The 26445-nt window shown below is 33.3% G+C and overlaps 1 protein-coding gene across 5 annotated transcripts in view; it reads left to right on the top strand.

Moving 5' to 3' along the window:
• Positions 1 to 26445, top strand: part of METTL15 (methyltransferase 15, mitochondrial 12S rRNA N4-cytidine) — a 198614-nt gene that overhangs the window by 73604 nt on the left and 98565 nt on the right. For 4 of the 5 annotated variants that reach the window (XM_082343816.1, XM_082343815.1, XM_082343814.1 and 1 more), the window contains 2 exons: positions 8244 to 8309; positions 15940 to 16076. In XM_082343816.1, coding sequence (XP_082199942.1) covers positions 8244 to 8309; positions 15940 to 16076 — 203 coding nt within the window. The remainder of the gene's footprint in view (positions 1 to 8243; positions 8310 to 15939; positions 16077 to 26445) is intronic. The other variant, XM_082343817.1, reaches the window with a different exon arrangement.

The raw sequence follows: 26445 nt of genomic DNA, 5'->3' as shown, positions 1-26445 counted from the left end.
GGTCATAATTGGGGGAGGTACAGGAGGCACACAACACAGGTTTCATGAACACAGGTCCAAGAACAGAGACCATGATATAGGCTTTTGAGATTCCCAATGCAGTCAAAGTAAACAGGTGGTAGATCTGTTATAGTGAGACTTTCAAGCTCCCTAATTATTTTTCATAGCAATAAATAATTTTGACTGTCTGAATTAATTTTCTGGTTTTGGATCTATGGTGTTTTGAAAGACAGTATTTCTAAACACATTTGAGATAGAATTAGATGTCATGCCATTATTGTCACCATCAAATGTTTAATAGCAAAAATAATATTTGTGTAGTGATCTACAGTGTACAAAGTATTTTCATATAAATTATCTCTTTATTTCACACAACTGTATTAAGACTCACCTTTATTAAATGACTTTTCCAAGGTCATAGAGTGGAGAACCTTTTCTAAATGAACCCCATTTGTTAACTTCATTTTCAGTGGTCTTAAGGGCACCCATGTGGTTTTCTAGCACTGCATTAGGACTCTGTTGAAATAGTTGGGTGGAGAATTATACCTTATGCCAATACCATAACAAAGAACACCTTAAAGAAGCCAAAATCTAAGATTCAAACCAAATAAAATTATTAATGCTAATTCCAGCTATCTGTAGTGAATTTGGATAACCCTATACAAATTAAACAAGATCTTTGTTTAATACCTATCTAAAGTTTATTAAAACAGTTTTTCTTAGTAGGTTAATTAGGCTGGCAGTTGTATGAAGTAAATTTTGGTCAAGGAATAGCCAAGGTAGTAATGCAGTAATAAGTTATAAATGTGCTCACTGTGCTCTAGAATGTCACGATTGGAATACAAGAAATATGTGTAAGAAAAAATACAAATATTCAATATTGATGGTTGAATGAGCTGAATAAATTAGACGACTCTCCTTTCAATTTAAGAAGTTTGCCAGTGTTTGGATACCTTTGAACAAAGAAAAAATGGAAATAAAATTTTTATTAAGCATAAAAAAAAAAGTTTTTCTTGACAGACAGAGTATTTTCTTTAAGAATTTTATAGGCTTTCTCTCTTCCTTTCCCTTTAAGTAAGCCATCTATTTGTTTATCTAAACTTAACAAATGTTTGTTACCTGTTATACTCATAGCATTGCTGGAAGTCTACATCTGGATTTTCTGTTTTGCCTTACTTATTGTTTCAGACTTGAAGACAGTGTTTGTAATAGTCAGGGTTCTCCAGAAAAAAATGGAATCAATAATGTATATACCTATGTATTAAGAGGTTTATTTTCAAGAGTTGGCGCACACATTTGTGGGGGCTAGCAAGTCTGAAGTCTGTCGGGCAGGTAAGCAGGCTGGAGTCTCATACCGGGGTTAAAGCTGTGCGGGTGTTTTTTTTTTTAACCATTGACTTACAATATTCATTTCTGATATACAACATAATGATTTGATATTTTTATATATTACAAAATGGTTGCCACTGCTGTAGTCTTTTTTTTTTAAGTAGTACAATTACAATTTACTTCATATGGAAGAGGGTCTTTACTCCATGCCACCATTAGCAAAATGTCCACTTTTATTATTTGCTGACAATTTCAAAAGCAGATGAATTTTAGAGGAAGAGTTACCATTTCTGTTTTTGCATTGAAATTTCTCACTGAATGTCAATAGTTTATCAGCAGAATGCAAACATGAAGACTTTTGACTTAAATCTTTCTTTTTTCTTCTTTTTTTTTTGAATTTTATTTAATTTATTTTTTTTATACAGCAGGTTCTTATTAGTCATCCATTTTATACACATCAGTGTATACATGTCAATTCCAATCTCCCAATTCATCACACCACCCCCCCCCACCCCCTGCTGCTTTCCCCCCTTGGTGTCCATACGTTTGTTCTCTACATCTGTGTCTCTATTTCTGCCTTGCAGACCAGTTCATCTGCACTGCTGTAGTCTTAAAGAAGTATTTCTCCTTCCAAGAAACCTTAGTTTTTGCTCTAAAGGGCTTTCAACAGATTGGATGAGATCCCATCCACATTATGGAGAGTAATTTCACTTACTTAAGGTCAACTGATTTTGGATGTTAACTACATCTACAAAATATCTTCACAGCAACACCTAGATTACTGTTTGATTAAATAACTTGGTACTGTAGCCTAGACAAGTTGACACATAAACTAATCATCACAATATTGTTTATCTGAAAAGTTACTAGAATTGCACCCATCCATCTGAATAAGATGAGGCTTACTCATGGAAATGTTTTTAAAGATTCCTGCTAGATTAGATGTGTAAATCCTAGCTACTACCTAAAATACTTTACAGGAGGCAGGGTGATAAAGCAAGAAGCTCATGGACCCTCAGAATCAAAAAGGCCACTGTCTCACCTTGGCTTCATTACTTACTGCAGTTTGTTTTGGGAAAAACCACTTAAACTCAGTCTGTTTCCTGCGCAAACAGGGCAAAAAATATCTATCTCACAGGAGAATTAGATGAGTGTTTAATGAGTTAATGGATGCTAAACACCTGGTAGACTTTCTGGCGCATGTTAGATGCTCAATAAATATTAATTCCTATTCCCTTTTCTCCTTTATTTTTTTGAAAACAAAATTTGTTTAGTTACCAATGTATTTGTATTCATTTATTCATGTATACATTCAACAAATATCTATTCAGCTCTATGTGACAGGTACTGTTCCAGGTATGAGAGATACAAAAGTGTATCTACTCTCATAGAACTTATCTTCTAGTGATGGGACACAGACAATAAACACAATAAAAAAGAAGGATATGAGGTTGATTATGTTATATTAGATAAGTTCTGTGGAGAAAAAGTAAAGCAAGGGAGGGGTATAGGGAGAAATGAGTGTTGATGGTGAAAAAAATTTTAGTTTTTAGCCTTACTAAGAAGATTATATTTAAGCAAAGACCTGAAAGAGAAGACAGAACAAATGCTCCATCCTTGAATATCTGTGCTGTGATGGGGAAGGCAGGTGGGACGTTAAGTACAAATGCTTTATGACAGGCATTGTTTGAGGAACAGTAGCAAGGCTCTCCTGATGGGAATAGAGTGATCCAGAAGTAGAGGAGTAGAAGATGGAGTCAGTTAAGTTAGGTGAGGTTTGCTGGGCAAATTTTGAAGGGCTTTGTGAAATGGAAGACCATTAGAAAGTTTTGAGCAGAGGAGGAGTGACATGATCTGATATTTGTGCTACTCAAAAATAAATTATAGGAAACTATAGGAGGTTTTGTTAAGAGCATAGACTCAAAGGACAGACTGCATGAGTTCAAATAACTCTGTAATTTATTAACCATGCAACCTTAGGCAAGTGCTTCTCCACATGAAATGGAAATAATAGCATCTACCTCACAGAGTTGTTATGTAAAGTAGCCCTCAGCTTGGCACATGTAGAAAGAATCTAATTAGTCTTTGTTATTATTTTTAATAATAATAAGAGGGTCCATCTGTAATATGACCCATTCCCTGCTAGTGATCTTGAATTGATTCTTAACCTGTTATTGTCATTGATTTAAATGTAAAACTATATTGATAAATTAGAAGGGGTCGTCAGTATGAAGGAAATATGCCGCCGCTTATAAATTGGTGCTTTAGATTTTGAGAGGGTCACAGTTTGAGAGGATCATGTTGATTCCCAGAAAAACAGATTGTCTCCTCTGATGATACCAGGGTTTTCTTTTCTTTTTTTTTTTTTTTTGGTCAGTGCTGTCATCATTCTTTAATGCAAATAGGTTTGAAACTTTTGTGACAAGTTTGACATTTTTTCCGACTTTATCATTTGTATCTAAACTAAGCTTTGGTTCTTATGAGTACTTCTTCATGGTAGCATTCCTTCTGTCATTTCTCCTCATATGAACCCTTCCTTTTCTACCTGTCATTATCCTAGTGCAAGTCCTATACTTCGTGGGCTCTCATCTGTTCTTGTGCTTCTTGTCAGTGGAAGTAGTAGGTATTATTATTATCATCATCATCATCATTATCATTATTATTATTTTTAATCACTCACTATGTGCCGGAAAGTATTCTAAGCAATTTATATACACAAATTTATTTCATTCTCATTGTAATCCTATAAGATCAGTGTTTCTGACTTCATTTTATAACTAAGAGAGCTGACTCAGAAAGGTTAAACAACCTTATATTCAACCTGGTCTATTTCGTTTTACAAATCCTGTATGCTATACAATTAAATCAGTTAATGATTCAAGAATAATGTTCCTTTGCCTTTGTTTCAGATTTTTCCTGCCTCCTGGGACACATTCTTTCCTCTGTTATACTTAGCTAGTTATAATTGAGGTTTGACTTGAGGCCATCTTCTTTGATGAAGGAGACTTTTCAGACCATGACTGCATAGAGTATTTGCTTCTGTAAAACATAGTTTACTCTTTGTTAACATTGACATGTAATTATACACTGGCATTTGGCATGTCTGGAATTTTGTTGGACAAGTGACTTAACTTCTCTGAACCTCAATTTCCTCATGTGTAAATGGAGATAAGTATACAATTTTAGTTCACAATAAAAAATTGGCATGTTTGGAATTTATTTAATCATTTCAGGGATACATGTTTGGTCTCTCCAAGTAGACTGAATGTCCATTAGGACACTAGGAGTATATTTTATAATTCTTTGTATCTACATGTAAAACTTATACTCTAAAATTCTGTATTCTCCATACAGAATTTATACAATAAATGTGTAATTTTTACTTTATTATCAAGGTAATTAGATAATTGATTTTAATATGACTGTTACTTCTTGTCAGTCAACTGGCCACATTGAAAGTTGTGTAAAGTTTTCCTGGTCAGTTAAAAATAGAGAAATTTTGGATGCTTTGTTTCTAGTAATATGTCAGAATACCAGTGTAGTTAAATTAGCCCCACTGTCCAATTCATTGTCCCTACATGGAGTTGTTTATGCACCATGTTTACGCATATGATTAGTAGTGTGATAAAATTTTTTTTAAAAAATATTTATTTATTTATTTGGTTGCACCAGGTCTTAGTTGCGGCAGGTGGGCTCCTTAGTTGCGGCTCACCAACTCCTTAGTTGTGGCTCACTGGCTCCTTAGTTCCGGCATGTGGGCTCCTTAGTTGTGGCATGTGAATGCTTAGTTGTGGCATGCATGTGGGACCTAGTTCCCTGGCCAGGGATGGAACCCAGGCCCCCTGCATTGGGAGCATGGAGTCTTAACCACTGCACCACGGGGAAGTCCCCATGTGATAAAATTTTAAAGGGCAATAATAAAAATCTTTAAAGGTATTACTATCTGAAAAAGAAAAGTAATAATAATATTTACATTTTAAACATTTGCTTTTAAAGAGTAAGTATTTAAAAGATCGTCTAGTAAGCTGTATTTTTTTTCAATTTGGGCTGAATTAAAAAAGACAATTCAAAAATATTTTCTTAGTTTTAAGACATAGCAAAGTCAGAGTAATTATGAAATTGTCTTATTTTAGATATATCATAGGTGATTTTTATTGCATTTAAAACTCTTTGAAACTTCTCCCTCTAGAAATGTTAACATTATCGAGAGGATTCTTTTAAAGACGATCTGCCAACTAAAGGTTCTGTTAGTGTTTCTTCAAACTAAGAAGCTGTGAAATATTTTTTGTATGCTAAATTACTTTTGTATTTAGTATAAATTATTATGGAATTTAGGCCTTTTGTGAATAATTATTTTCTTAATTAAAATACATTTTACTAATATTATTTATTTAGTACTATACCATTTTCAAATTTCCTTCATGCATATTGTCTTATTTGCATATCCTAATAAGGATGTGGTGGACTAAATAAAGTGATGTGAACTAAAATTGTATATTTATCTCCATTTACACATGAGGAAATTGAGGTTCAGAGAAGTTAAGTAACTTGTCCAACTTTTAAGGCAATTAAATAATAGATTCTGGATCAGAAATCAGATATTTTGACCTTCATTCTCTTTCTTTTATACCCTGCTGCCTCATTTAGATCTTGTTTTTCAATTCATGTAATACTTGAAAGTCACAAAAGCAGTTTGTTCTAAAAGTATGTAGATATTTTATTGAACTTGCCTCTTCTAATTATTTTGAATTATTTTAAAGACATTTTCTGATTATTTTTTCTCTTCCTAACTTATGAAACTCTTTGTCACTCCTTAAGTTTTACTTTCTAACATCTACTCCACACAAGGATTTAATGGTGGTGTAGTGTATCCTGAGTCTGAGTCTGAAACTTGTCCAATCTTCAATCACATGTTTAAACAAGTTAAGGAATATGGAAGTTCCTACTCACCTGCCCTTATATGCATGCATACACATAGGCACATATACGCACAGTGGATTGGACACCAATACTTATATATATAGCTGTGCTTTGACTTGTATAAAATTAATGTTATTTGGAGGCCAAGTAATAGTAAATCTTACCATCATTGGTTTTATTTTAATGATGATAAGGATTTAATTTTAGAACCATGTTGAAACCATCATCAGTAAAATGACTTGTGGTCCCCACCAAAAATTTTTGGGAAGAGCATTTGCTGAACACATTGATGAAAGAGTTCAGTATTGTATTATTTTCACATTATTTTTCCAAATACTTTAAACAATCTATATACTTAATAATTCTTAGAAGAAAATAACTGTCTATCATTCTCAGTAGCTGTGTGGTGTTCCTAGAAAAGTTTGTCCAGAATATGTTATCTGAATTTCTTGATGGTGTTGATTTAAAACTATTTTTCTTATTCAAAAAGATGCAGGCAGATTGGCATTGTCTGGGCCTGAGACCTTTGTGAAATTAAGCTTATTGAAACCACCCAAGCCATATTATTTTTAGCTGTTTGTGTTAATTCAACCATTGTATCTGAAAACAGATCAAATGGCAGTCCATTGTACAACACTGGGACTTAACGATTGAAATTTATTCCATGTTACAGGTAAGAGTAAAAGCTACTCATCACCAGGAAGGATGAATACTCCAATTATTTAATATAATCGAAGAACGTACTTTACAAAGAAAAGAAAAAATAAGTTTTGTTATGATAAGTAAGATTCCTTTTGTGAATAAGATAGAATTTAAGCTACAAGATGAAATGTCTGCAGAATTTAGGCAGAATGAGTCATCATAGTAACACCAATACTCTTGATAAAATGAGAAAGAAGATAAATTTATTGCAATGCATTGATTGTTTTGTTTTTGGTGTAACTTTTATGTTCTTTTGAGAGTTTTTTCCTTTTACATTAGCTCATGTAATAGTTACAAATAAAATAAGCGTGTAGCAGACGGATACTCAACAGACCTTGACAAGACAATAATAAATCAAGGGGTTTTGTAGGACAAATGTTTGTTCAGAATGTTAGCTGACTATGGGGTTGGTGGCCTTCTATGTTCACAGTTATATGTTCTAATTTATTTCAGGTCTCCAAATGCATCAGTGTGACAAATGTCTACCTGTCACAGATTAGAGAGAAAACATAAGTAAAGCCTGAGAGAAGTCGCTGATAGTCTTGAGTGATTTAAGCACACAATGGTAGAATAATAATTTGCCTTAGCAATTATGAACATTTCAGTGACATTATAAAGCAGACTACTTTCTAGTAATTTTTTGTCAGAATATCCGTTATATCATATCCAAATAACTAGCTCATCTCTCTTAACATTTGTCTCACTGGTTACATCAAAGGAGCTCCCCTCTGTTGCCTTTGGTAAATGTATGCCAGGTACACTGTATTCGGGGCACAAATTTCCAAAGGCTGCATAGTATAATTTGGATATATAATGAAAATAATTTATCTTACCCTTTTTTTACATGTATCAATGTTTTTGATTAGGATGAGCTTTTAAAAATACAATTAAAACTTAATGTTCTTTGAGCATTTTCAGGAACCAAACTTCTTGCTCCCTCTATGGATTATTGCTATTATAATTGGGCCTATTACATTTGTATGCTTTTTTTTTTTTTTATTCTCTTCAGAATCTCTGTTCAGCCATGTCCCTCACTTCACTGTTTCAAGTGTACTACAAAGAGTTATTCTATTCCTATATGAAATTCTTAAACCTCTTTGTTCTTTCTATCAAGCTGCCTGTATCTTCACATACTTTCAGTTTTCTCTTTTCTGGAGTAAGAAGTTGTTCCTTGGCCTTTCTAACACTAACTGGGAGGTGGCAGGGCATGGAGAGGCAGTGTGGAAGGGAGGGAGAAGAAATGCTTCTTTCTGCTTCTGTCTCTAATTGTACCACCCATTCACGTTTTCCAGAGTAAATGCCTCCAACACGTTCATCTGTTGTCAAGTGGAGTTATTTTACCTAACGTACAGGCCGTGGTAAGAATTAAACTAGATCAAGTTTTTAAAGTGTGTGGCATAGTTAGCATTGGCACGTAATTGCATAGTAAATGGTGTCTGTTATCCTCTTAGTTACCTAGATAGCATGCTTTGTGATCATTGAAACAATTTTTCTTACTTCTCCACTCACCACATCTAGTTACTATTTTACCTCTATAAAAAAAGCAAAGTAATTAGTAGTATAGGTTCAGGAGAGAGAATTGTTTTTGACATCAGGTTTCATCATTCGTTAGCTGTGCCTCAGACAACTTACCTAGCCCTCTCTAAACCTCCCCTTTCTCTTCTGTAAAATAGTATTATAATAATAATAGTAACTTGGCTCAGAGTGTGGTTTTGAGAATCACGTTGAATTAACTAAATGTGTATGTGGGTATATTTATGCCTATATATAAAATGAATGAATAATACAGATAAAATGTTTAGCACCACATTTTGCATAAAATAAGCACGAAATAAATGTGCATACATTTGTTATCACTCTCCATTCCTATTGCCAGTTCAAGCTTTTATGTCCTCTTACCTGGGTGCTCTACACCAGGTCACCACTATATTCTCACACTGTACCATCCATCTAGTACTGTTGGCAGTTAAATTATTTTTTGTACGTTAAAAAAGGAAGTCTTCAAAGCTGTCCAGTGTCTAGCAAATATGGTGTAAATTACTTACCCTAGCCTTTTAGGACTGCTGCAGTTTGATTTCACACTACCTTTCCTGCATGAGCTCCTAGTTTGTCTATCTTACATTGCTACTACAAGGATTAAGAGAGGGTACATACTGCAAAAATTAAAACAGTATCTGGAACATACATGAAAGTTGTTCATTTTTACGTTTCTCTCTTTTCCCTTTTTATCCTTTCCACCCTCTTCTTTTAATAAATCCTGGATTCTGGTCAAACTTGCTCTCCTTATATCTGACATATCCTCTCCTATGTCTATGCCTTTTTTAAGTTCTAATTCTCCTTGTTTTTATTTATCCAGCAGATATTTATTGGTTATATTCTGTGTGTTATTTATTGTTTGGCACCAGGGACACAAATGTTTAGGGCATCTTTCAGAGGTTATTCTAGAAAGAAAGGACAGTATGTTAGAGATACTCAGGCTTCCAGGCTGAAAACTACATGAGAGCAGGACCCATGTCTATTTCGGCCTGCTATTGTATTTCTAACTCTTGGAATAGAGCTGTGGACATACTAGGATTCTCATAATTGTTTGGGAATAAAATTTGAGAGAGGTGGAACAAGGAAAAGTGGGAGAGAAGGCATGAGACAGCTTGGCATGTTTGATTATTGCATATACTTCTGTATGGTTAGAGAATATTTTGTAAAATTCATGTCTGGGAGTAGTGAGAGATAATGTTGGAAAGAAATGAGGAGGCCGGAATATGAAGAATATTGTCCATTTTGCCTAGAAGTTTGGACTCTATCATGTAGTTTTGGAGAGCCTGTGAGACGGTTTAAGTAGGAATTTCACATGCTACAATTTTATTTTAGAAAGGATATCCTGTTAACAGTGTAGCGAGAAGAATTAGAAGTGAGATTAGAGGTATGGATATGAGTTGTGAGGCTACTGCAATAATAAAGCAAAGAAATATAGGGGCCTGAATTAAAAAAGTGAGTAGAAAGATTTAAGATATATTTGTATGGTAAAGTCAACTGGACTTGGTAACTAATTTGATTTGGAGAATATGAAGAGTGAGAAGAAAGGGTGAGCTCTGAGTTCTGCCCAGCCTTCAAGGCCCAGCTGAATTGTAACCTACTTCAATTTCATTCATCTCACTACTGATTAAAATTAATATTTTTTTACTCCTTGTAAAATATTATATACACCTTTCTTATATTGTTGATTTCTTTTTACTAATAATTATTTGTGTGCATGTCTAAATTCTCTGACCAAGCTGGAAGGCTCATAACTTATTATCTTTGTATTACCTTCTATGGCCTTATCTATATTGGATGTTCTGTAAATATACAGATTATTAATTAATGCCATGCATTTTAATTTAATTACCTCCTGAAAAAACTCTAGAAAGTTAAGTATATGCCTGAGACATTTCAGTATTTCAAAATGAAGCTAGTTACAATTAGGTGAAGTTTAACTAAAATTCTTTCAAAAGAACTTTCATTCGAAAAATTCAAAATTAGTAATTGCCAGAAAAGAAAATATTCATAGGAAGAAATTTAAAAGTGAAATAAGGCCATATTGTTTCCAAATTCAGATGAGAACTTACTATTAAAAATCTTTCACAGATTGGAAATGACTAATCAACATTAGAAAAATGTAATTGGAAGATCTGCCTTCATATTGTTCATGGCCAAAAATGTTTTACTGTCCAATTTTAACAGTGTTGTTCCAGTGTGAAAATTTCAATGATTAGAGGTCTTATATTAGGAAAAACAAATCATTTAAATATCTAGTCTATGCAGGGTGATCTTGGGCAAATCCCTTGATTTCTGTCAGTCTCCCCACTTCAGAGAGCAGCCTTAGCTGTCTTAAAGGATATCACATTTGAGAAGTATAAAAGAGATATAGATATACTCTAGAAAGACAGAGTGGTATATAATGACGGAATTATATTTGGATTACTTCTATAGGCCCTTCTAGCTTTAATCACCCATGAGTCTATGATTTTAGGTGTTTTAATTTTTTGTTTTTAATTTCAAGATCAATTTGAAAACTGTAACCTGTCAAGAAGTCAGTCTTCACCAGTTGCTATTACACATAATGGGCAGACATTTTTTTCAGGCCACATATAAAACATAATTGTCTTTGGAATTTAATTCTACAGATTTATCATCATAAAGTCTTAAAATTAAAATGGTAGAACAGTGGTTGTTTTTAACTGTGTTGGAGGGTTAAGGTGCAGAATTCCCGCTTGTATATATCTTCATATTAAGAAAATGCTTTTCCAAAGAACGATTGTTTTTATTTCAGTGTGATTATATAATTTCAATGGGGGAGTATTATGAGATGAAGTGGAAAGAGCACAGGATCTGAGTTTTAGTACTAGCTTTGCCCTCAACTAGCTACCAGCTACCTTCTTTGGGCCTTGGTCTCCTCATACGTAAAATGAGGGGGTGGAATAGTCTGTTATGTCCCTCTGAGCTCTGAAATTCTGTGTCTGTACCATGTCCATATCAGATCCACAGCTATAGCTCAACTACTCAAGTGTGACTCATCATGGTGAAAAGTAAAATCTAATCTTTTCTATGATATTTAGAAGACCATGGGATAAAATGTCATTTAGTTGTATTTGATTAAAAGAGCTAACATAAGATAAGAAATGTTCATTTTCTTATTTCAAATGTAAAGGAGACTGATCAGCAAATAAAAACATGGTGCTATAGAGTTATATAATTACAGATCATTATTAACGTTCTGAAAAAGTTCTGTTCATTAATGAATCAATTGCTAATATTAGGAATACATTGACGTTAAATGACTTAAAAGTTGGGCATCTTGTGACTATTTTATGTGATCCTATCATAATGAGTCTTACATCTTGAATTCATATGCACAAATGAGTGTTGCAATCTTTATCATAGTTACATTGGGAGACTGAGCTCTTTTTTCATATCACATCATTAAATATACACTAAACACCTACTACTGTGCACTGATGCTACCATACTGAATTGGAGGCAGTGTTGGAGAATTGTCGTGATGAATCCTCTTCCTCAAATGCTAGTTTTTATTTTCTTTAAATCACCTTCATTTTGATTTTGATCCCCAGTCTCCCTGTGCTGAGAAGCCATCAATTTCACTTATCCCCCAGACCCCACACACCATCCAGAGCTATGCAGAGACCCTGCACCTTCTTACTCACCTCATGTCACATTTAATTTCCCCTAAGATGCCTTTTGTTTTAACCTTTGTAGACCCTCTGGGACCAAAGTTTCTGCTGCTTCTGTGCCATAGAGAGGCATGGAAATCTCTGGTAACATTGGGAACCCTGTGATTGAGGGTCCTTCCCCTTCAGTCCATCATCTAGCCAGCTGCTCTGAGATCTTACCACCTGTCAGTCACTTTATTGGTCCTGCGCCTTTCTGGAATTTGTTCATCTTTTCCATCTCTCTTCTACCCAATTTCAAAGAAGTCTCTCATCTCTTTTCCTTAAAGATACCACCTACCCAGGGTAACTAGCATTCTCTCTTTCTGAACTGTGTTGTTGTTTGTAACTAAAAGATACAAAAGTGGTTGTCTTCAAATGATAGGAAAGATAGAAAGTTTTTTCTTTCTTCCATGCAAATATCCTCAAAGAACATATATTCTAAAGCTCTAGATACCTAGGCATCTTCTTGAAACAGGAGAAGAGGAACAGAGAGAGAGGAAGAGGGAGAAAGAGAGAGAGAGAAAGATACAGAAAGATGGCTTTTCAAGAGCCTTAATTCCAGTGGGAATGGGTCATCTATAAAACACTAAACTTTTGTTGTGTAATTTTTGTGAAGCCATCTCTGCCATGATTCTTTCTTATACCATCCCCTTGTTTTTTTTCTTATTTATTGTTTCACTCTCTCCCTCCCTTCTTTTTATTTTTTTTCAGAAAAATCACAGAATTCAGAGTTGGTGAGACCTTGTTTAGAATTCTCTTTCCCTCACTTACTATTAATATGATCTTAAGTCACATTATCTCTCTGAACCTGAGTTTTTTATTTGTAAAAATGGGGATAATGCCACTTTTCCATACTCTGTTACAGAGTATTTGTTAGACCAAGTAGGAAAACATTAATGCTTGGAAAGTCATAAAGCAGTGTGCAGATATAGACTCTGTTGACTTAATGCAGAGTCAGTGGGAGAAAGAACACGGGTTTTAGAGCCAGGTACACCTGTATTCAATTCTTACATTTGCCATTTACTAGCTTAGTGTAATTTTAGTTTCTGTGTGTGTAAAATTTACTAACATCTACTTCATTGTTTTAAGGAAGAAATAAGATAACCTTTATAAATATCTGAGGTAAACAAGGGTACATTTTATCCCCATTTCTTAGATGAAGCAGTTGAATCTCAGAGAGTTAAAATGATCTGGCCAGGGTTATAAAGGTGATGAGTGAAATTACCAGAAAAAACTCTTGGTATCATATGGGTTCAGCTTTTTAGATAAATTATATCAGGTAATTTCAAAGAAAGAATTCCATATATGTTTGGAGCATAAGATAAACATTTGCATATATACATAGTTGAGACTCATAAAAGGATTATTTTGAAACATTCAGATATGTTGTTCTTGTGCATTTGTTAAGCAAAAAAAATCATCCAGTCACCTTATTTTATTTTCAAGTTGTACAAATTAAAAAATGTGGTCTTATGTCAAGTTAGTGACCCAGGAGAATGGAAAAACTAATTGGCTCCCTTTTCAATTGTAGTGCTGGGTGACTCATAAGGCCTAGATGTCACTTACTATATTTGATGGACAGTGTACATTAGAATTTTAAAAATGGAAGTCGATGGCTCCAATCACCTATTAACCCAGAACATATTGTGGGGTTCAGTTCTAGTTTCATAAATCCCATTTGTCTCCCACTTTTTGCTTTGTTTTATACTTGACTGGTAATAATAGATTATTTTTTTCCTATGGAAACTTCCTTGATTGTCAGTACATCTCCAAGGGCATAATCATGATATATTAAAAAATAATCATGTAAATTATAATCATCTCACATTTTTCAGAATATTTTTAATCATAAGGATTTTTCTTTTTAAATATTGATTGAGACTTTCCTGGCTTGGGATAAGGTAATCATATGCAAATTATTTTATTTGATATATTCTTAGTTTAAGTCCAGGGTTATATAAGACTTGATATCGGGGTATAACAAGAAAGTGGTATATACTTTTGCCTGGAAAAGTTCTTTGTTTAAATCATGCTAAACCTCTAGCAATTTTAAAACTGAGGCGAGCTATGGTAGAAGATTTTTACCCTCATAGATACATAAAATAAGTATACAGACTGGGAGAGGAAATTATTCAGTTTTGAGATTAAATATGTACTCTTAACAGCCATACCAATAATAAGACTTTAAGTGTTGTTTTAAAGTTACTGTTTAAAAGGTGAAAAATATATGTAGCCATACCTTTTGTGCTGACAGTGATAGAAGTGCAAGGTTAAGTTATACTAAAAAATTTATGTTAAGAAGCAGTGCTTGTACCTTTTTTTTTTTAACCACATTTACATCTTATATTTTACATCCCTCCTCTTCTCAATTTTGATCAGAAGATTTCCTCCAAAAGTTAGTAGGCTAACTTTTCTGAGGACGTGATCAGAGGACAGGACTCAGCATGGTAGCTTGTAGCCAAAAAAAAAAAAAATCAAAGCATAATTGTGCCTTGTCTCTGACCACTCTCCCTGAAATAAGTTGTAACATTCAGGGCAGGGAAATGTTCAAATCCATTACAGGAATTTCCTTTGTGCAATGTACACATGAACTTTTAAAAAGTTATATGTTTAAATATTTTTACCAGTCTGACTTATAGTATATGTTATTTGTCACAGCATTCAGTATTATTGGAATAATTGTTTTTATTTTCATCATACCAGTGAGGCTTATTCAGAGAGCACATTAAACTAAGAGCGTAACTTTGAGAGGATGTGCTGAGTGTCTTGACTTGCAAACCAACTACAATCAACTACCTTGTTTACACTTACGTTTCTATGGTCCAGGTCTAGTTTCTTGCCCAACTACCAGCTGGCTTTTTTTTTTTTTTTAAGTGGGCCAGCATTTTTTTTTTAAGTGTGGCCAAATAAATTAGCTAAGAAATTGATTCAGATCCAATTAACTTCATTGTGTATCTTCAATGATCCAAGCATTTAAACATATGTACTCCCATACCTTGTATCCTGTTGTCCTGGCAAATCTTTTACTACCAAAAGTGTTTTGGTTTAGATGAGAAATTATATGTCACCTTACCAATTAGGCAGGTATTGGGGTATCTTCTTCTAGACCTTCTTTTTCTTTTTAAACTCTGGAGAAATCTAAAAACCCTGGAATTTTAAATGACTTTCCCAAAGCTATGTAGCTACTTAGTGGCAAGGCTATAATTTATCCCAGGTGTTTTGACTTAAGCCCTGGGCTTTTTCAGGTCTGATTTGTTAATTAAATATTTGTCCTATGACTACTGTTAGGTATAATCTCTTTCTCTCTTTCTCTCTTTCTCTGTATTCTTGAATATTTTTATGTTTAATATAAAGCATTTAGAGAACTTGAGATAAAGTGAGCCACACCAATTGTAAGCTGTCTCCAAATGATGAGAAATTGTTGGAAATATCATTTTTAGTCAGGTGCTTGAAAGCAGTAAAAAGCTAGCAGCGCAACACTGTGGCTAATTTGAACTTATGGGGGGAAATGCAAATTTGCCTTGAATTGGCCAGCCTGTGACAAAGATTATCATTTTGCTGTTACTCTGACAAATTCTTTTGGACTGATCACTCATAATTGATCCAGACCTCATGTATAACAAATTGAACTCTAGGCAAAAAAAAAAAAAAAAAAAAAAAGTAATTTGTTTTTCTATTTGCTATCAGCTCTGAAAAGCATTATGTGTGTCTAGAAATAAGGTAGCTGGCAAGGATAAATTTTGTATGCTAAGTGGTAATTTTCTTTTTCTGTGTTGGCTAGTTTTTTCTAGATATGACATTTGGTTCAGGAGGACACACGAGAGCTATTCTACAGAAGGAGTCAGATATTACTCTGTATGCCTTAGACAGAGACCCAACAGCTTATGCAATAGCTGAACAGCTTTCAGAATTGTACCCGTAAGTAATACACTTGTATGGTTATTTAATTTTGTTGCTAAGTTTTATGGAGCTTAGTCCATCTTGGAATTTGTTCTCCCTTGTATGATACTATACGTCACTCCGCTAAGTATTTCCTCCCTTTTTATCCAAAAAGAATTGATGTAAATGATATTTTTAGAACCACTTAAAATAATGATATTACTGCATTTATCCTTTGTAAGTAAGTGTAAATACAAAAACTTACTTTTGGCTAAAATTTGAAAATGTGTTGAAATCCATCCATGAATAGTATTCTGACAAATAACCCATACTTTAAAAACATTTTTAAAGTACTTTATGAGTTACAGTTTCTAAGAATTTAGTGGAGTTAATAAATATGTAAAAATTCTGTAGAATTCTGTAGAATTCATGAAACAATAATGCAATTGCTTTCTTTGAAATCTTTCTGAAATTCACAAGTAAATGTAGAGCACTCTATCCATTTATCAGAATTAGTGAGCATTTACTAGAAACTTTTAAAAAATATAAAGTTATTGTCTTCATGAGTTGTAAAAGCATCTTCCTATAGAGAAAAATTTTTGAATTAATGAGTTATGTCCATATGCTATGTTGTTTAAAAGACACCAGCCTGAAAAAGAAAAATATCTTGGAATTAGGATGGCAATCTCCAAGTATGTAAAGGGCTGTTTTCTGTAATGGGGAATTGTTCTACTGTGTGAAGCTCCAGAGACTGAAATCAACAAAGTAGATGAGAATTTTATAGGTAAAGTTTGACTTGACGTAAACTAGAGTTTTTACAAGTTGTAGCTATCCAACAAAGAAAAGGTCTCTTTGGTGAAGTAGCAAAAGTATGACCATAGAATAGTTTAATCACAGACTAAAGGTAGAAAGTTGGATTACTAATCTAGAATAGTCTTTTTCAACCTCTCTCAGGTCCCAGACTCTTTGCAAATCCATCAATGTGATTAAATCTCCCAGTAAAAGTGTAAATAAATATACCTAGATTTTTGTTTGCAAGATCACACTGTTTATGGAGTCCCTGGAAACCCATTTGACCCCAGGTTCTTTATTTCTAAGAAAAATATGAGGATGTGGTTTAATGGCATAGTAGTTTTTTGTTTTTGTTTTTTAATCTTTCTGTCATTTTAAGCAACGTAACTTAGATGCACCTTCTTTAAGAAGGTCTTGTACTAGGGCATTCATATTTGTGCAGCTTCTTAGGAGTTCATTTGATTATGACCTGAACATTTATAGAGTGAGTATAGGTCTCCATTATATTTCACTATCATAGACAACCTGAATTTTCTTAGATATTATCATTTCTAAAGGCAGTGATTCCCAAGGCCTCTTATTCTTTCAAACACCCTAGTTTCTTAAATGGAGCTTAAAATTATCAATTTTATCAGGCGTAATTTTTTACTTAACAGGAATCTTGAGGCTCTGTATTCTCTTCAGTTTACAGATGTGGAAACTATTAGCTACACATATTAAATGGTTTGCTAAAAGGTATACATGTCTTAATAGAGATGGGATGTATTTCACCCATCACCCAATAATCTCATTTTATTAAATTATACTATCTTGTCTCAAATCTTACTGAGATGTTTTTAGTTCATTGACAAAATAATTCCTTTGCCTAACCTAATAAATGAATTAAAAAACAATAAGATAAATCAAAATAAAGCAGGAAGAGGTAATTAATACAGATAAAAGCGGGAATCAAAGAAAGTGAAAAACAAAAAAAAAAAAAAAAAAAAGGAGAAAGAAATCCCAAGAGATCATTCTTTGCATTCTTTGAAAATAGCAAAATCCTTTTTCACACTGATTGTTAAAGGAAAAAGAGAGCGAAAATATATGTTTAAGTTTGAGAGAGAAGACCAACCATAGACACAAGGTAAATTATAAGATGATACTACTGTAATTCTGTGGCAACATGTGAAACCTAGATAAATGAATGATGTCCTAGCAAAATATAAATTATTAAAATTGACTCAATAATTATAAAACTTTAATAGGTTATTACCATAAAAGAGATTAGAAAGGTAACTAAAGTACATAGAAAAATGCACAGTGATCAGATTTGCAATTGTTACCTAGCTCTTATAAAGAATAGGAAAGGGACTTCCCTGGTGGAGCAGTGCTTAAGAATCCGCCTGCTAATGCAGGGGACGCGGGTTTGATCCCTGGTCTGGGAAGATCCCACATGCCGCGGAGCAACTAAACCCATGTGCCACAACTACTGAGCCTGCGCTCTAGAGCCTGCGAGCCACAACTACTGAGCTGGCATGCCACAACTACTGAAGCCCACGTGCCTAGAGCCTGTGCTCTGCCACCACACTGAAAAGCCTGCGCACCGCCATGAAGAGTAGCCCCCACTTGCCACAACTAGAGAAAGCCTGCACACAAAGCAAAGAAGCAAACAAGACCCAACGCAGCCAAAAATAAATAAATAAATTTAAAAAAGAATAGGAAAGAACGTTGCCTTTTATGCTAGTCCTGACCATGGTAAATAAAGAAAGCTCTTAAAATTCATTTTATATTGAATCCAGCATTAATACCTAATTCTGCTAGAGATAGTATAAAAGGAAAAAGAGAAAAAGTCCAACCTCACTGAAGTATATAAATGCAGAATTCAAAATGCAATACTAGCATATCTAATTCACCCTTCATTTAGTTAAAAGAATAATACCTATGGCCTAATAGGGTTTAATTCAAGAATACAAGGATGGCTCCATATCAGATAGTCAATCAATGATAGGTTGATAAGCATCACAATGATCAACTAGCTGTTCTTATTAAAATCTCTAAGTTAAATGGAAATATAAGTCAACTACTTAAACGTAAAATATCCTATTAACCAAGGACAAATAGCAGTTATTTTCCCAAAAGGTGAAATACTGTAACAATCTAGTCAAAAATCAGGTTGTAAATATGGATTAACTTCTATATATATTTTAATCAATGTTTTTGGAAGGTCTGGCAGATGTAATTAAAGAACTAAAGAAAGGTTAAAATAGTCTTTTTTTTATAATGGTTTGACTGAATACTTAAAAACCCAAAAGGACTTGTAAAATTAATAAGATGATACAAAATGGTTAGATAAAAATTTAAAAATCTACTCAAGTAGTAAATACCTAGAAAGGGAAATGGGAAAAAATACTCTATTCTTAAAAGCACCTAAAACTTTATAAAATATTTAGTTATAAATTTAGCAAGAAAGACACATTTCCAAATAAAAATAAACCAATATAATTCTATTGAAGGACATAAAAGATCTGAACAAAAGAGAAAGCATATGTGTTTGGGGGTAAAACAAATTACTATTATAAAAGAAGGCCAGTTCTCCCCAAATTCATATATGCATTTATTGTACTTCCAGGAAGTATATTAATTGATTTCACCTTAACTGATGTGTGTTTTTTTTTAACTTAGGTAATATAATCTTGAGTAGATATGGGGGGAAGAGTGACAAGGTCTTTTGGGAAAAAGAAAAAATTGAGAGGAAACTAGCCTTACCAGATGTCAGATCACACTATATAGTCACTGTAGTGAAATCAATATTATACTGGCATAAGAATAGGCAAGTAGGTTAGTGGAGCAGAGAATCCAGATATAGATTCTACTACATAAAAGAATTTAATAGAAGATAAAGTTCTTTTAATTCATTGAGAAAATAGTGCATTATTAAATAAATGGTGTTGGTACAATGCCTATCAAACTTGAAGAAAATAAAATGGACCCCTATTTTAAATCAGATTCAAAAGTAACTTCCAGATAGAGTAAAAATGTATGAAAAAATTGAAAATAAAAGTCCTATTAGAAAATTGAGGAGATTATATATACAATCTAAAGGTAAGAAACTGTCTTAGTTGAGACTCAAAATCATAAATCTATAAAAATAAATAATAGAAATATCTATTTATATAAAAATTTTTAAAATATATGGCAAAAATTGTATGGTAAAATTTCCAGACAGTTAACTTAGAGAAGATATATTAGTAATATGAAGGATAGGAAAAGGATTGATATTATAGAAGAGGAAAAATATATTTTTTCTAAGTTCTCAACTGGGATCCCTGTAACAAAAGGAAGATTAATAAGAGAAAAGCATATAAATTTATTTGTTTTACATGACTCATGAGACTTCATAAGGAAATGAAGACCCAAAGATACAGTAAAACTGGAGCATTTTTATATTAGATTTGATGAAGAGTGGAAAGTTACAGAAAAATTTGATAGGACAAAGGGTATGAGCTAAGGATAGTAATGTGGGCAAAATTTAGCAAGTCCCATTTATTTAGATTCCTCTCGTCCCTTCATTTTCAGAGATAAGGAAGCTTTTTTGGGTTTAGGCAGGCATCTCTCACATGAAGAGCTTATGACCTACATGTGCCATTTCTCAAATTCCTTCAGTTTAAAAATATTCACTATGCCAAGTTGCCATATTTTGACGTAGCTTTTCCTGAACCCCATCAATATTTATCATATAGGAAGAGTTCTCTCAAACTTGATAAGACAACAAATTCCAATTTGAAAAGTGGGTACAGGATAGAAGGGTCAATCATAGAAGATCAGTGTGTGCAAAGATGCTCCACATAAGTAGCAGTGAGGAGGAAAATGAAATTAAAATAATAATGGTATAATACTTTATACTTATCAAACTGGGAAGACGTAACAATTTTCAAAGTGAGCACATGGGGGAAATGATACTTATTTTTCATGGATATCTTTTAATGTTAAAAAAATTGTATATGCATTGTTTGTATATACAATCATGGAGAACTTGAGAAAGAAGGAACTAATGGTGGGGGGAAGTATGGAGAAAGGGAAAACAATGGTTAAAAGAAACAAACCTAGAGATTATATGACGCATCTCCGCATGTGTATGTAAAGTAGAAAAAACCAAGTAATGCTATATATTATTTATAAATATCTACATGTATAGTTATAGTATAAAAATATACATGACAAAGATAAACACAAATTTGGGCTAGGGATTATTTCTGGGGATAATGGATAAATGGATGGATGGTTTGTTGGAAGGACTGACAAATCAGATAAATTGATTATCTTCTTAAAAATACATATGTAATCCTGTAATTGATATCTAGGATTACACGTGTATTCTTAAGAAGATCATCAATAACATTGTTCATTATTTGTCTTTGTTTTTTATTTTAAAACTGTTTTTCACTGCATAGTAAAGTTGAACACGTGATTCAGTAATAAAAAAATACACATGTAATTACAACTTGCAGTAAAGTGTGCAAAAAGGAAACATTTTGTCATTTCAACGTGTACATCTTTTGAGAAAAGATAGTAATTTCTTTCATTTATTTATTTATTTTGTTGTCAAAGAGTAGCCTATGCTTCTCCTGAAAAATCCCATGTTCTTCTCTCTGTCAAAACTAAGTCAAAAATAGAAACTAACATTTTCACAGAAAACTAAGCAATTCATGGGAAAGCTGAATTTTAGGCTAACCCATTTTAGCTCTTTCAGAAAAGATGACATGTCAGGTCACCTGTTGTTTGAAAACTGAAACTTTTCCCTATTGCCTCTGAAGACTGTACAAGAGGAAACACATTAAAATTGGAGCAGTGGGGTGTTGGCTGACTTTTACCACAGTGGAAGATGGGTATTGGAAGACAATTTTTTTAAACAATTTTTTGTTTTCTGAATTTAGGGATAATATGTGCTCCATACACTGAGTTTAGATAATATAGACATGTATAAAGAAAAAATGAAAATTATAACTGATTCCATCATTTGACTATAGGTAAAGCAGATTATAAAAATATAATAAGCTGTTACTTTCAACAGTTTATAAAAGTAGATATTCTCATTGGGGTAAACTTATAATATACAGAAAAGTATATAGAAAAAAATTAAACTCACTTACCATTCCACCACCTTAATCAGTAGTAATGATTTTGTGTATTTCATTCCATCTTTTTTTTTAAAACATCTTTATTGGAGTATAATTGCTCTAAAATGGTGTGTTAGTTTCTGCTTTATAACAAAGTGAATCAGCCATACATATACATATATCCTCATATCTCCTCCCTCTTGCGTCTCCCTCCTACCCTCCCTATCCCACCCCTCTAGGTGGATACAAAGCACCGAGCTGATCTCCCTGTGCTATGTGGCTGCTTCCCACTAGCTATCTGTTTTACATTTGGAAGTGTATATATGTCCATGCCACTCTCTCACTTCGTCCCAGCTTACCCTCCCCCCTCCCCGTGTCCTCAAGTCCATTCTCTACATCTGCATGTTTATTCCTGTCCTGCCCCTAGGTTCTTCAGAACCAATTTTTTTTTTTTTTTTTAGATTCCATATATATGTGTTAGCATACGGTATTTGTTTTTCTCTTTCTGACTTACTTCACTCTGTATGACAGACTCTAGGTCCATCCACTTCACTACAAATAACTCAATTTCGTTTCTTTTTATGGCTGAGTAATATTCCATTGTATATATGTGCCATATCTTCTTTATCCATTCATCTGTTCGTGGACACTTAGGTTGCTTCCATGTCCTGGCTGTTGTAAATAGTGCTGCAATGAACATTGTGGTACATGACTCTTTTTGAATTATGGTTTTCTCAGGGTATATGCCCAGTAGTGGGATTGCTGGGTCATATGGTAGTTCTATTTTTAGTTTTTTAAGGAACCTCCATACTGTTCTCTATAGTGGCTGTATCAATTTACATTCCCACCAACAGTGCAAGAGGGTTCCCCATTCCATCTTTTTAATTGCCAATATTTCATTATACTGTATGTACTATTTCTTGTTTGAACTTTTTGGATGTTTTTACTTTTTTATACTTCTAAAATGTTGGAATATCATGGCCAAGTTTAAAAACCATTTTGGGGCTTCCCTGGTGATGCAGTGGTTGAGAATCTGCCTGCCAATGCAGGGGACACGGGTTCGAGCCCTGGTCTGGGAAGATCCCACATGCCACAGAGCAACTAGGCCCGTGAGCCACAACTACTGAGCCTGCGCGTCTGTAGCCTGTGCTCCGCAACAAGAGAGGCCGCGATAGTGAGAGGCCCGTGCACCGCAATGAAGAGTGGCCCCTGCTTGCCACAACTAGAGAAAGCCCTCGCACAGAAACGAAGACCCAACACAACCAAAAAAAAAATATATATATATAAAAAAATAAATTAATTAAAATAAGATTTAAAAAAAAACCATTTTGATCAATTGTATTAAATACATAACTAATTTAGAAAGAATTGAAGTCTTGATATATTTTTCATTGATGATGATGTATTTTTCCATGATTACAGTATTTATGTTTCTGACTAATATTTTTTCTTAATTAAAATGATAAAGTACAGAAAAGTGCTGAGAAGAAAATTAAAATTATTCATAGTCCACCACCACCAAAATTAACAGTTTGGTATACTTCTTTCTAATCTTTTTGGTTATATATATATATACACACACATACATACATATATATATGTAGTCATACATATACACATATATAGTTTACAAAATTTGATTCTATTTATACATTATCAGCACATTCTTATTTCATTGTTACCTTAAAGAATAGTTTTATTGGTTGCAGAATATTTCCTTTATGTAATTATAACTTAATTTATTAGAATTCTAATTCAAAATATAGTCTTATCCTTATCCATATTACTGCTGTTTTAAGTCTTTCTATGCTGTGTTATTTTAGATGTACTTCCTATAAACAACAAATACCAGATGTATTTACTTTGTGTAAACAAATCTGTTTTTTGTAAAGGGTAATTAAATCAGGATATGCTTACTCTTTCTATGTCATCTTGTTTTATATTTTCTATTTTTGTGGTTTATTGAAATTATCTTTGGCATTTAAATTTTCTTTTGTCCATTATCCACATATACATATTTGTTTTTGCCTTTTCTCTAGCAATTTTAATGACATTTAAAAAATTTTTTTAATTTACTACTGGCTGATGTTAGTATTTTTTAAGATTAAATGTACTTAAATATTTTTTACTGTTAACTATGCAGAAAGAAATATTTTTTGATTAACCACCCCATGTAAAGTGAGCACTTATTTCCTGAATTTTTATTTCCCTCTCTTTTCCCACTTCTTGGCTTTTAAAATATGATTTTGGCTTTTAGACATTAATATCTACTATTATGATAATTATTAGTTAGCATTTGCATTGTTTGGCAGTAATATCTAAAGTAATCATACTTAAATTGATTTAATTCATTTCAGTGCACCCCACTAGCCTTGTTATAACACTGTAAGTCCCCTTTCAAGTTCTTTATGTAGGCTCATTTCTCTACCAATTGATTATATCTTAGTTTTTCTATAAATATGCAAAAGGGAAACATCTATGCCTTTATCTACCCAACACTGTGTTTCTAATGCTTTCTTACATGGGCAGCAGTTGATTTAGGATGGCACTTTGGGATTTGTATAGATATTACTCTTTTTTTTCTGACATGTAGTATTGTGGAGAAGTCTGAGGTCAACCCAGTTTATTTTTTCCTTTCCTAGGTAATCTGTTTCTCACTCCTTCCTCCCACTATTAGGCTGGATGCTTACTAGATATATTTCTTTGAATATTTTTGACATTCATAAATTTCACTAAGAAATATTACTAATTAATCTCTTTTTATCAATTTTCCATGTATCTGTGAGTAATTTTGGCCTATGGATCAGGTCTTTTCTCTACAAAGGAGTTTTTGTGTTAGTTATCCCCTACTCTTTTTTCGGTTTTTTTAACCTATGAGCATTTATGATTTGTTGGTTGGAGTGTTATCTGTCCCACATGTCTTTTATTTCCTTTCTTAGTGTTTTCTGCTACTTTTACTTTGCCTCAGTATTATAGGAGATCTCTTCAGACTTATTCCATGTGTTACAGATTTGGTTTTCTACAGTGTTGATTATGGTTTTTACTGCCTCTTGTTCAAGTTTTAATTCAGCTATTGGAAATTTTCTTTTCTTGTAGTCTTATTTAATTTTGTTGACATGTTATTTTCTGCCAATTCCTTTTTATTTCCTCTTGTCTTATAATCTCATTTTAATGCTTTATTTCATAGTCAGCAGACCTTTCTTGAAATTTATGGAATCCAAAGTATACACATTCTAAACTTTTTTTGTATATATAATAAATCCTTTTCAAAAGTATACTTTTGCTCTGTATCTTGAGTACAGACTTCTTCTTTTCTCTTCCAGGATCTTTTCATAGGCCCTGTCTTTGTTGTATATTTATGTGTGTAGATTCTCCTTTGACCTGCTAACTGTTCAGTCATGTGGTGCTGGAATCTTTACCTCAGATATGAAACTAGAAAATTATTTGAAATATATAGTCTCTTATTGCAAAAATTTTAGCACTGGGGACTCCTTTTCTAGGATGGTTCTACTTCCTTACTGGAGAATGCAGTTCATTAAAGCTACTGCTCCCATAATGTTTTAATTCTGTGGTTCTTCCAGCTTTCCCATACTAGAGAGATTCTTCATATCCAGGGCACGTTTTGACAGCACTTATCCATTTCTGCCCATGGTGTTACTGCATTATATGAATTACAATCCCTAAATAGATGTAATGATAAAGATACTGGTGGCTGGATATGAAGAGGTGGTGGCATAAAATGACCCCAGCATCCTCAGAGTATTCCTGTCTACACACTTTAAGTGTCTCTTGTGTCTGAGGTGCTCTCGTGTTTCTGAGCCAAGGGGTGTGAATGAAACATTCTTAACCTTATAACTAACTGACTCTACTGCCTTTAATCAGGGTCTAATCTTACCTTTGGTAAGAAGAGATATTTTTCTTATATTCTGACATCCTTGAGGAACATTAAGTTAATAATATTATTTGAACTTCCATTGTTTTGTTTGTTTTCAGAAAAAGTAAGTATCAATAGCTGGCCTCCATCTTTTCTATTAAAGTTTGTTCCATGGTCATTAACTTCGGAAGTTATAAGTATGTTTACCTATATGATATGATCTATTCTAAATTACACATATGATCTGTTTCAAGTCGTGCCATCTGTTCTCTAGTACTTGAATTTTACCATTTACCTTTTCAGGCACCATTTCTTACTTTTGGTTAAATTCACACAGGAAACCCAGGCAAAGGCAAGTCTTGACCTCATGGCTTCAGGTTCGCTGCTTGTGTTCTTTCTACCACACTATTTTATATATACATATGTGTATATGTAAAATAGCAATTTAGTCACATTCTTTAGCAGAGCCAGAACTCAAACCCAGGCATTTTGTCTCCAGGACCAATGTAGAAATCATGTAAAGGAACACACATAGTCTTAAACAGCCCTATCTACCTAAAATTTAGACTGCAAGGATAAGATATGAGACACAGCTCTTATTAATCTTACTAGTGATAGGATGCTAGTTATGCTAATGCATAGTCAA

This window comes from Balaenoptera borealis (genome assembly GCF_965194805.1).
Source record: "Balaenoptera borealis genome assembly, chromosome: 11".
Taxonomy (NCBI): Eukaryota; Metazoa; Chordata; class Mammalia; order Artiodactyla; family Balaenopteridae; genus Balaenoptera; species Balaenoptera borealis.
Note: the sequence above shows the minus strand (reverse complement) of the source record. Positions and strands in the feature narration are given on the sequence as shown.